The 15,762-nt window shown below is 41.0% G+C and overlaps 1 protein-coding gene across 1 annotated transcript in view; it reads right to left on the bottom strand.

Annotated features, from left to right (window-relative positions):
- Nucleotides 1–15,762, bottom strand: part of CNTNAP2 (contactin associated protein 2) — an 885,336-nt gene that overhangs the window by 675,964 nt on the left and 193,610 nt on the right. Inside the window, exon 4 of the mRNA XM_087714410.1 lies at nt 13,777–13,924. Within this exon, the coding sequence (XP_087570536.1) occupies nt 13,777–13,924 (148 nt within the window). The remainder of the gene's footprint in view (nt 1–13,776; nt 13,925–15,762) is intronic.

The raw sequence follows: 15,762 nt of genomic DNA, 5'->3' as shown, positions 1-15,762 counted from the left end.
CCTCAACCCTGAAGAGAAACAATTGAAATCAGAAAAAAATAATTTTAGGAATGATCAGAATTGACTAAGATCAGACTGATTTATTCTATCCTGGGGGAAAAAACAGAAAGAAAGCCAATTGAAATTATGTTGCTCAGGCTTGGGATCTAACTTTTTAGGTGTACACATTAGACATTTTGTTGGTTGATTGAACTGAGAAACTATGCCTAATTAGATACTTTCCACAGAGAAAAGAGGAGAAATTGTGTACTGAGGAAGAAATTCCTTCCTTCCTGAATTTATTAAGACAGAGTCACATTATTATTTGTCACAAGCTTCTTTTGGGACTGTACACTTGAACTAAACATAGTAGCACCTAAGCATGTTCTAGTTTTCATAATCAAGCCATAAAACCATTGGAAATTCTGTACTCCTTCCAGAGCACGTATAGGTTGTTCTTAACCTCCAACCACAACAGAACTCAAGATGTATGTAGTTAAGCAAATTATTTAATGAATGTTGTCCAATTTTACAACATTTTTTGCCACAGTTGTTAAATGATCTTATTTCCTGATAGACTTTGCTTGTCAGAATATTGCAAATGATAATCATATGATCCTCGGACACTGCAGCTATCATAAATATGAGTCAATTGTGAAGCATCTGAATTTTGATCATAAGACCTGTAATGGGCATAAGTATGAAAAATAGTTATAAGTCACTGCTTTTCAATACTGTTGTAACTTTGAACACTCACTAAATGAACTGTTGCAAGTAGAGGACTAGCTGTAGTGGTATATTTGAATGGATCTCATCATAAAATATATATTTTTTTTCCTGCAAAACCTTTAATCTACCAGTCATCAAACTCAGCAGTGATTCATCAATCATTTAAAATGAAGTTTCTAAATAAGCGTGAAATAGTCCCAAGTGCACTTGGGAATGTGGCATCTGTGTCATTAATTATATACTAATTCTCAGTAGATCACAATATTTAATAATATGGTACATGAAGAACATAGAATGAATAAAGCTATTTTCCAGTGCATGAAAGCTAAATCAAGACCCCTAATTAAATAAAGAGAATTTTGAAAAACTCACTTCCTTGAGAAAACTATAGCATTATTTTTAGATATTATGTTACATCTTAAAATGTAGATTATGGCTTATTGTGCAACCTCAAATAATGGACAAACATTATATCACAGTAGGGGGTTATAACTAACACAAATATAAACAGAAATAAGAATTGTTTTAGTTGTTATATTAGTTGCCTTTCATTGTCTGCAGATAAACTGTCACAATTATTTTTGCACTTCATTTCCTTCTGACCTTATTTCCTTACTAGAAGTAATGTTAAGATATTTGGGTCCAAAGCAGCATGTAAACCCAAACAAACAAATGCAGAAAATACTTATCACAATAAAAAAATCAGTGTTTCATTAACCTGAGGAGTTGTCTACATTTTTGTCATAATATTTTGTAAAACTTTCAGATACAGGTAGTCCTCAACTTACAAATATTTGTTTAGCAACTGTTTCATTTTATAATGTGCTGAAAAATTATTTTTCCTTGTGGTTACTTAAAAAATCAGGCATTTGGTAACTGACGTATTTATAATGGTTGCAGCATCCAAGGTCACATGATCATCATTTGCAACATTTCCAGATAACTTTTCATAAGTCATTGGGGGAAGTTTGATTCTCTTAACAATTGTGATTCACTTCAAAAGCTCATAATTTTGGGTGGATTCATTGATAGTCCACATCGCTTAATAACAGAAGTTTTTTTTTGTGTAAGAAATTTTTTATTTTCCATTTTCATAACATATAATCACATGTATATTATTACATAGACAATATCATGTTGTAAGAGAAGACAATATACATGTGCAATCATATTGCTTTAAAATCAAGCCTAGTATACTTCCCCCCTCCCACCCTCTCCCCCGAGCCCACACAACCAGGGGTGGGTTTCAACCGGTTCGCGGCGGTCCCTGCGAACCGGTTGGTCGGCGAACCCGGAAGTAAGTAACTTCCGGGAACGGCGACTGGCCCACCCACCCGCTCGCGCTCCTTACCCGGTTTTGACGAGTTCTGTGCTTCCACGCATGCGCAGGATGCATACAGTGCCTGCGCGATCCTCCAGGAGCAGCTGGAGCATCGCACAGACGCTAGTACGCATGCGTGCGCCGCACATGTGCACGAGGACGCCGCCGGCCCCGTTCCAACTGAACCGGTTGGAATGGGGTGAGAAACCCACCCCTGCCCACAACCTACCCCACCGACTTCCCAGAACCCGTACACGGTATAGATATTTAACAACCACAGTCTAAGATATATTGAGAAAAAAAAGAATAAGAAATTAATAACATCTTTGCATTGAACTTAGCTTCTCCTTGCTAAACTAACTTCAAACAATTTAAATCATTCCTATTCTTAAGCATAGGCTATCTGGAATTTCTTAGTCCCATATTTATTTTGTATGTAGTCGATCCATTTTTTCCAGTCTCGTTTATATCTCTCATTCGAATGGTCTTTAAGATATGCAGATATTTTAGCCATCTCAGCTAAATTTGTAACTTTCAATGTCCATTCTTGGATTGTAGGCAAATCTTCCGTCTTCCAGTATTGCGCCACCAACAGTCTTGCTGCCGTTATTAAATGCAAAATCAAGTTAACCTCTACTGCTGTACAGTCAGTAATTATACCTAACAAGAATAACTGAGGAGTAAACTTTATCCTTTTTTTAAGAATATTTTGTATAATCCACCATATTTTTATCCAGAATGCTTTAACCTTTTGGCAAGTCCACCATATATGGAAATATGTAGCATCAAGAGAACCACATCTCCAACATTTGGGTTGTGAATTCGAATACATAGAAGCCAATTTTTTAGGATCTAAATGCCATCTATAGAACATCTTGTAAAAATTTTCTCTCAGGTTTTGGGCTTGTGTAAATTTCACATTTCTTACCCAAATTCTTTCCCACGTATCCAACATTATTGGTTCTTCAATATTTTGAGCCCACTTTATCATGCAATCTTTAACTAATTCTGTTTCAGAATCCATCTGTACTAATACATTGTTTAATGGATCAAGGCAGGAACGATGCGAGAGCCAGGACTTCAACAACGAACAGGTTTTATTGAAGCAAACACGAGCTGACAGCGATTCAAAGAGTCAAAATCCACGCCAAGGTATTTATATAACATTTGTTTAACAGGGAACCAATGGGAGGCCGAGTAGCGTCCAGCAACTGCTGACGCAGTACCCTGGCCAATCAGAACGGTTAGGCTGGCTAGCAACAATCTATGCTGCACCTCAGCCAATCAGGGCTCAGCATAGGCTGTTGCTGGCCTCCCGGTTGTAACTGGAGGATTTTATTAATCCTCAACACCCCTGCCCCCCGGCTAAGCGCATGCCCCAGGTTGGAGCATGCATAGTCCTCTAAGTAGGCGGGGCGGTGCCGGACCTGCCCAGATCTTCACAGTTTGCCTGCAGTCATCGGAGGGGTAGGACCTGCTCATAGTAGCTCCAACCCAAAGGGAGTGGAGCTCCGAGTGACGCCATCTTTGGACAGCCCAGAAGGCAGGCTCAACGGACAAGGTAGGGCGGGCCGAGGGGGCGCGGCTGCTAGAGAACTGTCAGGTTGCCGGGAGGCGGTGACTGGCAAAAGGGTGTAGCTTGGCGGGAGCTCGATTTCGGTTTGAGGTTGCAGAGGCACTTGCCAACAGGGGGCGCCCGGGTATGCAGGGCCTGAACTGGGGAAGGCCCTTTCGAATTGCTCTGGGTCGGCTTGAATAGGCTCAACTGGAGCATTTAACTCTGGCAACAGAGGGCAGGAAAGGCCTGGCTGGGGAAAGGCCTGTGTTGTTGGAACCGGCTGGTAGGCAGCTGTGTCGTCGGGCCCTGGATCCTTCAGCCTGCTAGTCTCCGCAGGGAGGCGCCTCTTTAATTGATCCAAGTGGTGCCTCTACTCGGATCCATTGGCCAGTCCGACCTTGTAGGAACATGGGCCGGTTATGGAAACTATCACAGCAGCCACCCACTTAGGCTCCCCCGCAAAAGACCAGGCCCACACCAAATCCCCTAGACAGAAGGAACGGGGAGGGGTAACCCCCAGGTTGCATGGCTGGTCCCCTGAATAGAGTGGGTGAAGCCTATCCAGGGGGGTCCGCAGGCGCCGGCCCATCAAGAGCTCCGCAGGGCTTTTGTTGGTCATTGGGCAGGGTGTGGAGTGTTGGCTTAGCAAGTAAGCCGCCACCCTCGTCTGCCAGTCGCCCCGGTCCATGCGGCCCAGTGCCTCCTTTGCTGAGAGGACCACCCACTCCACCCGGCCATTGCAGGCCGGGTGGTACGGGGCTGTGGGCGCATGCCGGATTCCTTGACAGGCCAGGAATTCCTGAAATGTGGTAGATGTGAATTGGGGCCCGTTGTCCAAAACGAGGACGTCCGGCAACCCGTGGGTTGCGAACAAATGGCGAAGGGCCCTGACCATACTCTTGGCTGTGGTGGAGGTCATGAGGACCAGTTCCACCCAGTGAGAGTAGGCATCTACTACAATCAGGAATGTTTGGCCGTGGAAGAGACCGGCAAAATCAATGTGGAGGCGAGACCACGGGCCTCTCGGAGCCTCCCACTCTCGAGCAGGCCCGGCTGGGGGGTTAGGCCAGGAGAGTTGGCAGGTGGTGCAGTGGCCTACGTAGGCCGCAATCTCTGTGTCCAGCAAAGGCCACCAGACATAGCTGCGGGCTAATGCCTTCATTCACGCTATGCCAGGGTGGTCTTTGTGGAGCAGAGGCAGGACCTAGGGCCGGAGTGCGGTAGGGATCACAACCCGTTCCCCCCAGATGAGACAGCCCCTGTGGAGGGAGAGTTCAGCTTGCTGGCCCTTGAACAGCCAGAAGCAATCGGCCACCTTCCCCAAGGGCCATCCCCTCAACACCCAAGAGCAGACCTGGGCCAGGACTGGATCGGCCTTAGTGTGGGCTGCGACATCCGCGGCCGAAAGGAGCAGACCAGAGGATGCAATCAAGAGGACTGATAGGGAGGGCACAGGGGAGGTGTCAGTCTCTGGCAGGGGGCAGTGGCTAAGGGCATCAGCATGCCCTAGCTGCTTGCCTGAACAGTAGAGCAGCGTATAGGAGTACGCTGCGAGGAACTCCATCCAGCGTGTCATTCTGGGAGATAGAATGGGGGGGGGGTCGGCTTGTCGCCTGCCAAAAGCCCAAGGAGCGGCTTGTGGTCAGTGACAAGAGTAAAGTGCCGACCATACAGATAGTCATGGAACTTTTTAACCCCGGACACTGCAGCCAGAGCCTCCTTGTCTATCTGGCTGTAGTTGCGCTCCGCTGAGGAGAGTGTCCGGGAGTAAAAAGCCACGGGGGCCTCTGAGCCATTTGGGAGGACATGGCTCAGGACCGCCCCCAGACCATAGGGGGAGGCGTCACAGGCTAACGTCAGCGGCAGCTTGTCACTGTACTGTACTAAGGCAGCTGCAGATGTAAGCGTGTCTTTGACAGCCACGAACACATGCGCTTTGCAGCTGCCCCAGTGCCAGGCTGCGGATCGGTCGAGCAACCGATGCAGCAGCTCAGCTAGTGACACCTTATGCGGCACGAATGGCGCATAAAAATTCAAAAGCCCCAGGAACGCCTGCAGCTCCGCCTTGGAGGAGGGAGTGGGGACGTTCCTGATGGCTGACACCTTTGAAGGTGTAGGGTGGATTCCTTGGGCATCAATTAAGAAACCCAAGAACTCCACCCTTGGAACAGCAAATGAGCATTTGCTGCGTTTTAATTTTAAGCCCGCGACCCTAAAACGCAGGAGGACCTTCTGAAGGATTTCGATGAGTTCTGAGCGGCTGGAAGCAGCGATCAGAACGTCATCGAAATAAGGAACCATGCCAGGGAGCCCATGGAGCAGTCATTCCATGAGGCTCTGGAAGATCCCCGGGGCCACAGAAATGCCAAATTGGAGGCGGTGGCAACAAAAAGCCCCACGATGGGTGCCGATGGTCTGGGCAGCCACCGCATCGTCATCCACCAGGAGCTGTTGGTAGGCCTGCGCCATATCCAGTTTTGCAAATGTGCAGCCTTGCCCCAGGGAATGGAGCAGGTGCTGCACCACAGGGACTGTATAGGGGTTTGCCTGGAGGGCAAGGTTGATCGTTGACTTGTAGTCGGTGCAGATCCGCACCGACCCGTCTGGTTTGACAGGGACCACAATTGGGGTCTCCCATTGCGAATGGTCGACGAGTTCGAGTACGCCCTGCGCCAGAAGCTTGTCAAGCTCAGCATCAACCTTAGCCCTCAAGGCAAAAGGCACCCTGTGAGGAACACCCTTTTCAATTGAAAATCATCCATCATATCAAAAAAGGATTTAGGTAACTTTGCTCGCATCTGAGTGTTTGGGCGAGAAACTTTCTTGTCTTTCTTAGTATCTATAACACCGTTCCAGTCACCCAGTAGTATGCAAGACCTATAATCCCTCTGTACTAATTTAGCATGAAGATTTCTATAGAATCCATCTTGTTGTTGATTAGGAGCATAAATTCCCAAAATCAATGTCTTTTTCCCTTCTAAAACCAGATCTAACGCGATGTATCTTCCAAGGGGGTCTGCTTTCATGTCTTTTCTTAGGTATATAACAATGCCAGTTTTCTTTTCCATGGCAGAAGCTATAAAATGTTGGCCAAGTCTTGGATTAATCAGATATTTTTGATCGGTTGATTTAATATGAGTTTCTTGCAAACAAATTATATCATTCTTGAACTGTTTAAGATAGTGAAATATTTTCTTTCTCTTCTGTGGAGAGTTTAATCCGTTGACATTCCATGTTAGAAGCTTAATTGCCATCTTTGGTTTCCTGAAGCTTTTTTAGAGCCTCCTGGACAGCCTGTTTAACCTTTGGCCTGGCTCCTCCCACTGCTTCTAGACTGGTTACTGTAGCTTCTTGACTGATAGCAGGTGATTGTTAGGATTGTTGCGTTTTAGATTGTTGCTCCATTCATCTGGTAATCATACGGTTTGGTCTTTGTTCCATGGCTCCTTGTGCTTCTAGGAGAGAGAGATGATCCATCTTATCTGGTAGTTGTGTGGTTTGCTTTCTATCTTGTCCTTCTTGTGCTCTTTCTCTAGGTCCAGATGGTAAAGGATGTCCAGCCTTCAAAATATTGTGGTAAAAATCCCGAGCTTTCCATACTGAGTTGAGATGGTATCTTTTCCTGTCAAATGTGAGTGCTAGACCAAATGGTGCGTCCCATCTGAACTGTATCTGATGATTTCTAAGCTCTTTGACTAAAAAAGCATAGTCTTTCCTGGCTCTTAACATTTGAGGTGGTATCTCTTTCAATACAGTCAATTCCTGACCCCCAATTTGAAGCTTAGTTTTATAGGACTCTAGTAGTATCGTATTTCTAATCTCTCTTGTGGTAAAATATATAACAATGTCCCAAGGAAGCTGCTTCTGCTTTGCCAGCCAAGAATTAATGCGATAAATTATGTCAACTTGCTAGTCAAAATTACCCCCTGGTCTTCCCAACAGACTGTCAAATGCTTCTGAAAAAATCTGTATCAAGTTTTCCTGCTTGTCTTCACGCAAGCCCCTTACTCTTAATGCCAATTCCATTTGCCTGTACTGTATCATAATAATTTCCTTTTCAGCATTTTCAACTTTTTGTTGCACCACCTCTGTTTTCAATGTCAAGTTAATATTGGTGTCATTAACATCATCTAGTCTATCCTCAATTCCGGAAACATGTTCTGTCAATACATTTACAATCCCCAACATATCATCTCTGATTTTGGAAACCCAGGTGTCAAGTTTATCAGATAACTCCTTATGCGCCACAGAAATCTCCTCTTTAAGCCCTTCTTTAAGTTCTTTAAATTTGGCTTCCACCTTAATTGTCTGAGTGTTAAAAGACTCATTCATTTTGTTAGTCAGTTCTTTCAGTTCCTTCAGAAAGAATTCTTTCGTTAGTGGGTCACCTATAGGGGGCATAGAGAGCGGAGGCTGCAGCTTTGTGCCAGGTATGGGTGATGTGCCCGAGCTTCTGGGAGCCTAGGGGGGCATCTTTAAATTAAAATTTGGTTTAGAGGCCATTCCAAGTTTTATCTTCGACCAATTAGTAAAACTCTGCTGGCCAGTTATACAGCTATGGAGCGAGGTGATAAATCACTCCTTTCCTTTGAGGTTTTACAGCTCCGAACGGCTTTACGAAGCAATTCAAAAGATAAACATTGTTACTAAGCATTTCAGAGAGCTCGTCACCATTTTAACTGTCTCTTTAATAGCTTTAGTAGCTAGGTTATCGGAAGAAGGTCTTGTAAAAATGAAGCTAAGATTTGAACAAACAATTAAGGGTTCCCGCATGCCAGTCCTGCTCACCTTGAAATCAATAAATCAAGCTTTGTTCTGAGGAAGAGAGAGCTTACAGCTGGAATTCCCCGGCACGGAGACAGTTCTGCCCTCAGCTGGCCCCCCTCTCCTCGCAGTCACACAAACTGCGAGGACCAGATAGCACTTGCTCAGCAGAACCCACTCACCTCCTCCTCTTTGCCTGAAGAGTAAGGTAAACAAACTGCCAGACTTCCGATAGATGATCGTCTGGCAGATAATGCAACCAGGAATTTGGGAGCAGCTATTTTAAGCTGCTTCCATCAGTAAGCCCCTCCCCGGAAGCCCCATAACACCTCCCTTGAAGTAGACCATAAGAAATTTTTGCAAGTAGGGATTTAAAATTCCATTTTAGTCAAAAATCTCTCTTCCTCTCTAATTGCTATCACTAAAAGCTACCATGTACATTTTACACCCTAAAACTGCATCACCAAAAGTTTCTCCATCATATTGGAATTATTTGTTCCTGCAGTGGATGATAAATTCATCAAATACCTGGGGAAAGATATTTAATTTATTTAAAGTAATACATTTAATTTATGGTTTTTTAGTCCACATCTATTATGGGTGTACAGCCTCAGAAAACAGATCAAAGATTCAATGGCATCCATCATCTTCTTCTTGACCTTTCACTTTATTTTAACCTTTTGGCCTTTCATTGTTTTGCTTCATCTTTTATTTCCTATTCAAATCATTAATTGGTTCATTTACTTTGGTTTTTTTTTAAATGGCTGCTTAATGGTAAGGATCTTTTTTCTCTTTTCCCACCAATCTGCTAGTTTTGCTGCCAAAGTTGGGTCTCAGACAGTCCTGCTCCAGTGGTGGGATTCAAATAATTTACCAACCAGTTCTCTGCCCTAATGACCAGCTGGGTAGGGTGGGGCTCGGTGGTCATGTGATCATGTGGGCGTGGCTAAGTCAATGTCATTCAAGTCGATGGGCACTTCGCCTTAGTTGTTACAATGGTAATAAGAGTTAATTGGAGAGGCAGTTTCTGTGAGCAGGGCAATAAAGATTAGGCTAGAAACTTAGGAAAAACAAAAATATTAGCTATTAATATGAATACTAAACAAAAGGAAGAACTAGGAGGGATGCTAGGATGTGAGGTAGTCAAAAAAGTCAAATATCTTGGGGTTAATATTTTAGCCTCAAACAGGAAATTATATAAGCACAATTATGAACCACTATGGCGGAGTATACAGATAGAGATGAAAAAATGAGAGAAATTGTACTTATCTTTGTTGGGTAGGATAGCGGCAGTGAAAATAAACATCTTACCAAAATTTTTATTTCTTTTTCAAATGTTACCTATACTTTAAAAAGATGCGAATCTTTTAGAATGGCAGAAGGGAATCAACAAATTTGTATGGGCAGGAAAGAAGCCGAGGGTAAAGATGAAAATAATGCAAGATGTACACGAGAGAGGAGGCTTGAAATTACCTAACCTAAAATTATACTATGATGCAGTGGCACTATCCGCAATTAGTGATTGGACCCATTTAACCAACGATAGAATACTGAATATCGAGGGACACGATCTGGTATATGGTTGGCATGCTTACTTGTTATTCAACAAAAAATTGGATAAGAATTTTAAAAGTCATATCTTAAGAAATGCTTTACTGCGGGTTTGGAAAAAATATCAATATAAACTAAATGACAAGTTACCCATGTGGGCAATTCCTAGACATGCAATTGAAAATATGAATATAGCACAAAAACAGGATAGAACCACCTACAGACAACTTCTTACTTTGGAAAGGGGGGTGCTACAACTAAAATCGTTAGAGGTATTGAAAGGAGAGAAGGTAGTTCAAACATGGTTCCAGTATGGCCAATTACAGGCCAGGTGGAAAATAGACCAAAAAACTGGTTTTATCCAAGTTGAAGATAATTTGTTTAAACAAATAAGAGATCAAAGTTTAATGCATATAAAGAGGATATATAATGTACTAATACAGATGGATTCGGAAACAGAATTAGTTAAAGATTGTATGATAAAGTGGGCTCAAAATATTGAAGAACCAATAATGTTGGACACATGGGAAAGAATATGGGTAAGAAATGTGAAATTCACACAAGCACAAAACCTGAGAGAAAAGTTTTATAAGATGTTTTATAGATGGCACTTAGATCCTAGAAAGCTGGCTTCTATGTATCTGAATGTACAGCCTAAATGTTGGAGATGTGGTTCTCTCGATGCTACATATTTTCATATATGGTGGACTTGTCAAAAGGTTAAGGCATTTTGGATAAAAATGTGGTGGATTATGCAAAATATCTTTAAAAGAAGGATAAAGTTTACTCCTCAGTTATTTTTACTAGGTATATGTACTGACTTTACAGCGCTAGAGACTAATTTGGTTCTCCACCTAATAACGGCAGCAAGACTGTTGGTGGCGCAATACTGGAAGAAGGAAGACTTGCCTACAACTCAAGAATGGACATTGAAAGTCACAAACCTAGCCGAGATGGCGAAAATATCCGCATATCTTAAAGACCATTCAAATGAGAGATATAAACGAGACTGGAAAAAATGGATTGACTATATACAAAACAAATATGGGACTAAGAAATTACAGATAGCCTATGCTTAAGATTAGGAATAATCTAAACAGCTCAAAGTTAGTGTAACAGGAAGAAGCTGAGTTCAATGCAGAGATGTTATTAACTTCTTTTTTTATTTCCTTTGTCTCAATATATTTTAGACTGTGTTTGTTAAAAATCTATACCGTTTACGGGCTCTGGGAAGTCGGGGGGGAAGGGAGGTGGGATGTTAGGGGGGAGGGGGAGGGGGATATATAGTATGTGCTAGATTTTAAAGTAACGTGATGGCACTTGTATACTGTTGCTCTTTAATTCCACTGTAAAAAAAAGACAAGCTGAATATATTAATAGATTGTAGAAATACACCGAAGGGAGGAATAGAGGGATAGAAGAAAGAGGGGTAGCGAGGGTGGGAGAGAGGACTGGAGGGAGGGGGAGAAGGAAGGGAGGGAGTGTATCGGGAGAGAGGAGTGATAGAGGGGGAGGGGAAGTAGGGTAGAGGGGAATGATGGAGGGAAGATGGAAAGTTGGATGGAGGCGAAAGAAAGGGTGTATGGAGGGTTGAAGAGGTACATTGGGTTTTTATTTTTGGGGGTATTGTCGACAAGAGGAATGGCTGTGTTTATTGTTTAATGTTATATGGCCCCGGTTATGCACAGTATATATGTGACTGTACGAAAATGAAATGGAAAAAAAAAACATTTACAACAAGATTAGGCTAGAAACAACACCAGAATGTTTCCTTCCTGCTTTCCTTACAGTATTAGCCCTGTAGGAAGTGGGAAAAAACAAAAGATTTCTTCCAACAACTGGTTCTCCGGACTGCTTAGAAAGTACCCAATCAGTTCTCCCGAATAGGTGTGAACTGGCTGAATCCCACCACTATACTGCTCCCTGGATTTGCATAGGATCACTTAGGAATGACCCAACAATTTTTGGATGGCCATGGACCCACCTCAGAAGGGATTCTTGAAGATTCCTCAGACTCTAGGAGCAGTTGGAAAGTCGCTGAACAAATCTTCCTGTCAGCAATTTCATTTTCTAAGGAAGACTGGGTATTAACCTTCACATTTTGGATTTATTGTTTTACTCTGCTTTGTTGTCTTTAAATGTTGACCAGCTGGTTGCATGCTGGTTTATTTCAAACTCCTGCTGAACTCCAGCTCTTTTTTTCTTTTCCATTGATTGAACATCGCAAAACACATATTACTTTGCAAAGGTGAAGAAATAGGATCTCTTTGTACTAGTGATTGTTTCAAACACATTTTCAAATGTTTTTCTCAACTCTACTACAAGTGTTTGTATACTCTCAGAGCAACTCAGAGCACAAGAAAATATAAATACAAGTGTACCTAAAGCTATCTGTAGATCAGCAACCAGTGATAAAACTATCACTGGTTGCTGATCTATAGTAAGCAAATAAGCAATTAATTCCACAAATATCTGGCAATTTTTTGGAATCAGCATAATATTTTTGATACAGTTCCTATGACAAATCTGTGAATGTGATCTAACAATATAGGACTCAGAAATAGTGGTGTGAAATTTCAGTTGTCCTGACTCTTCTGTGCAATCCCTGTCATGTGAACAAACTGGTTCCTCAACATGGAAATGTTTTATATAAAATTCAAGGATAAGACTGGAGACACTTTGCTGTGTAGACAAAACTATGTGAAAAATATAAGGTGTATGATGATAATGTTTTACCCCTCTCTTAAACATGTTTGGGGTTCTAATGGTAGTGTGACTGGTACCATAAATGGATGCATTTCTAAAAATAATATGAGATATCAATGAAACCTATAGAGCTTTGATATGACAGATATGAGTATAAAACCATGAATTTTATTATCCTTTGCATTCATTTCTCTTAGGGCTTTTAATGCCTTTTCATACAGTATTTTGTTCCTACATGGTTTTCTCAGAAGATTACAATACTCCACTTTTATAATAGTAGTATCAAGCAATAGGACTGACATAATGGTGGAAATTATAATGAGATCCCCAGGGAAAAAAATAGAAAAGGAATTCTGCCTTGAAAATCAGAGCCAGAATTTTCATGTACATATATTACCCAGAGAGCACTGAAACAGTAAAATAATTTTAAATCAATAATTTAAAGTACATTGGAAATAGGCCCTTTATTGGTTGCAATATGAAGTTTCTTTAATTTTTATTTTATTTTAAAAATATATAGTCTACAGTGAAATGTTTTCCCAGGCAGCTTGCAAATCATTTTAAAATAACATATTAAAAAGAAAAGCTAGACATACTGACCAAACAGAAATGATTTCTAAGTAGCAACAGATACATGTAATAAAGCACGCATAACATTAAAACTTGGATATAATATTGAAAATAAACAGAAAAAACTATTCCAGAATTTATTATTTCACATTTTTTAATTTATTTGGGGTTAAGACTACCCAACCAGTGAGTCAATATAAGATTGATATATCAAGCTGAGGCTAATCAAAATGGGGGGGGGGGGAGAATGAATAAATGAAATTTTGCAACTAAGCAAAAAGGAAAAGCTGCCTCAGCTTATTATCAGTCCAATAACTGTAGACCATCTATCAATATTATTATTTCCCACAAAAGCAATGAAAAGTTGTGGTGTTTTGGGGAAGCTGTTATGATGTTACAGCAAAGGTTTAATAATACATTTCAGATTAGAAAGACTAGTAATTAGTTATAGCTTCTTTATATAATGAACCTAAAATCTTTGTACTCAGGCATACTTTATACCATACTTTGCATCCAAGCAGATTTTAGATTAAAATATCATTATGTCAGAATAATTTGAAGACAGCAGATAAATAGAAGAAAACTTTAAATAACTTACAATAAGGACAGCCATAGATCTCAATCCTCAATCCAATTTGACCCTCTCCACTCCATTCCAGAGGAAGTATTCGAATGTAGCGGGCAATAACTGCATGCTGTAAATCATGTCGTACCACAGAGTCAGAATTTACATTTCCAGGAAATGCCTAGGGAGGGACAACAAAACAATAATATTATTTTAATATTTTGCCTATTTAGACTCTATATACATATCACATGACTAAGTGTGTACATACACACAGACACAATCACATATGTGCAAGATGGAGGAGATTAGATTGCTTCTGTGTGCTGCTGTAATTTCAGTGATATTGTCAGCGCTGAGAGAAGTTAATTATTTATTTAACAAACTGATATTGTGCATATTTGATATAATGATGTTAGATGCCTTGCAGACCCAATAAGAGCAGCATAAAAAAACCATATCTTTCTCAATGATGCTATTAACTGAACCACCCATGCTACTAACTCTGTTACACAAATCTATTCTATTCAATGCTTGGGGGGAAACAGTCCATGGAAAGCTAAAAGGCTAGTGCCTCCAGAATCTCAGTGGAAGGTTTTTGCAAATTGCTGAGATTAGTAGAGGCCTCCAGGATCCTGCAACATTTGAAGGAAAGGACCTGAGTATGCCCACACAACTTAACTTACAAGGATGGGCAATATCCTCAGGGAGATGAAATTTTACAAAAAAATTGACCCAGTGCCATATAGAGCTTTAAAGGTTTCAACCAGTATCTTAAATTTCACATGAAAAGCACTTGGAATCCTGTGGAAACCATAGAATACCCAGAACTATACCCACCAGCATTCAGTAGCAGCTTACATCTTATTGTCTTCAATGGCAATCTCAGAATGAATGGGGAAACTGTTCCAACTCTGTGTTTCCTTTGCAGCATGCAAATTTATAGAGTTTATTTCCTAGGATGGAGAAGTACTTGGATACATATATTCTTTTGTTTTTCTTGAACTGAATAAAGAACAAAGAACTCCACATAGAGATTCAAATAATTTAACAACTGGTTCTCTGCCCTAATGATTTTTTCCAACAACCAGTTCAGACTGCTCAGAAAGTTAACAACCAGTTCCACCAAAGTGGTGCAAACTGGCTGAATCCCACCACTGGAACTCAATCACAAAACTGTTACTAGTGGAAGTTTTGCGTTTTTTCTATAATTCTCATGTTCACCATAGAGGTTTTTTTTTTCATTTCCAAAAGAGAAACTGAAAAATATAGGTACAAGTGGAATACTAACACATGCCTGTTTCAAGGTCAGACCATTTCTGCAACATTTTGAGAAATGTTGAGATCAGAATTTCTCATTCCTGTAAATCTTTGAGATTTTGGAGGTAATATTTTCAACTTCTTCACCACATATTTGTATTTAGCTAGCATTACTGTTGATATAATCTTGGTGTTTTTTTAAAACACCCACACCCACACCCACACCCACACCCACACCCACACCCACACCCACACCACACCCAAACCACACACACATACGTAGACTAGCTTTTGCATTCTTCGTTCATCTTCAACAAGAATTTCCTTAACTCTTTTCCATATCAAAATGGTATCATCTGATTGTCTGAGATTGCTGATGTTTCTCATAGTAATTTTAATTCGATTTCTATTATTTCTAGTCCAGTATTTCTCATGATATATCAGTATATTAAGTAAATAAATGTCTATCCTTCATACTCTGCTTTTTCTATTTTGAACCACTTGATTGCTCCCCATTACATTCTATATGTCTATTCCTGTTCATAATAAAAATACTAGTGTAAATGAGTGCCTGCCAATCCATTACCACCTGAACTTTTGCTGGATTCATTTCAATTCCTGTTTGGGAAACTCTATAACCAAGATAATCCAATCTTGTCTTGTGGAACTCACATTTGGTTATCTTGACATATAGCTTGGCTTTTAATAATGTGGTAAGAACTTCACATACCAATTTGACATGCTGATTCATGGTTTTAG

Source organism: Thamnophis sirtalis, unplaced genomic scaffold (genome assembly GCF_051295495.1).
Source record: "Thamnophis sirtalis isolate CommonGarterSnake01/CBP01778 unplaced genomic scaffold, rThaSir2_p1.2 scaffold_4, whole genome shotgun sequence".
Taxonomy (NCBI): domain Eukaryota; kingdom Metazoa; phylum Chordata; class Lepidosauria; order Squamata; family Natricidae; genus Thamnophis; species Thamnophis sirtalis.
The sequence above is the reverse complement of the archived record's forward strand: the minus strand, read 5'-3'. Positions and strand labels throughout refer to the sequence as shown.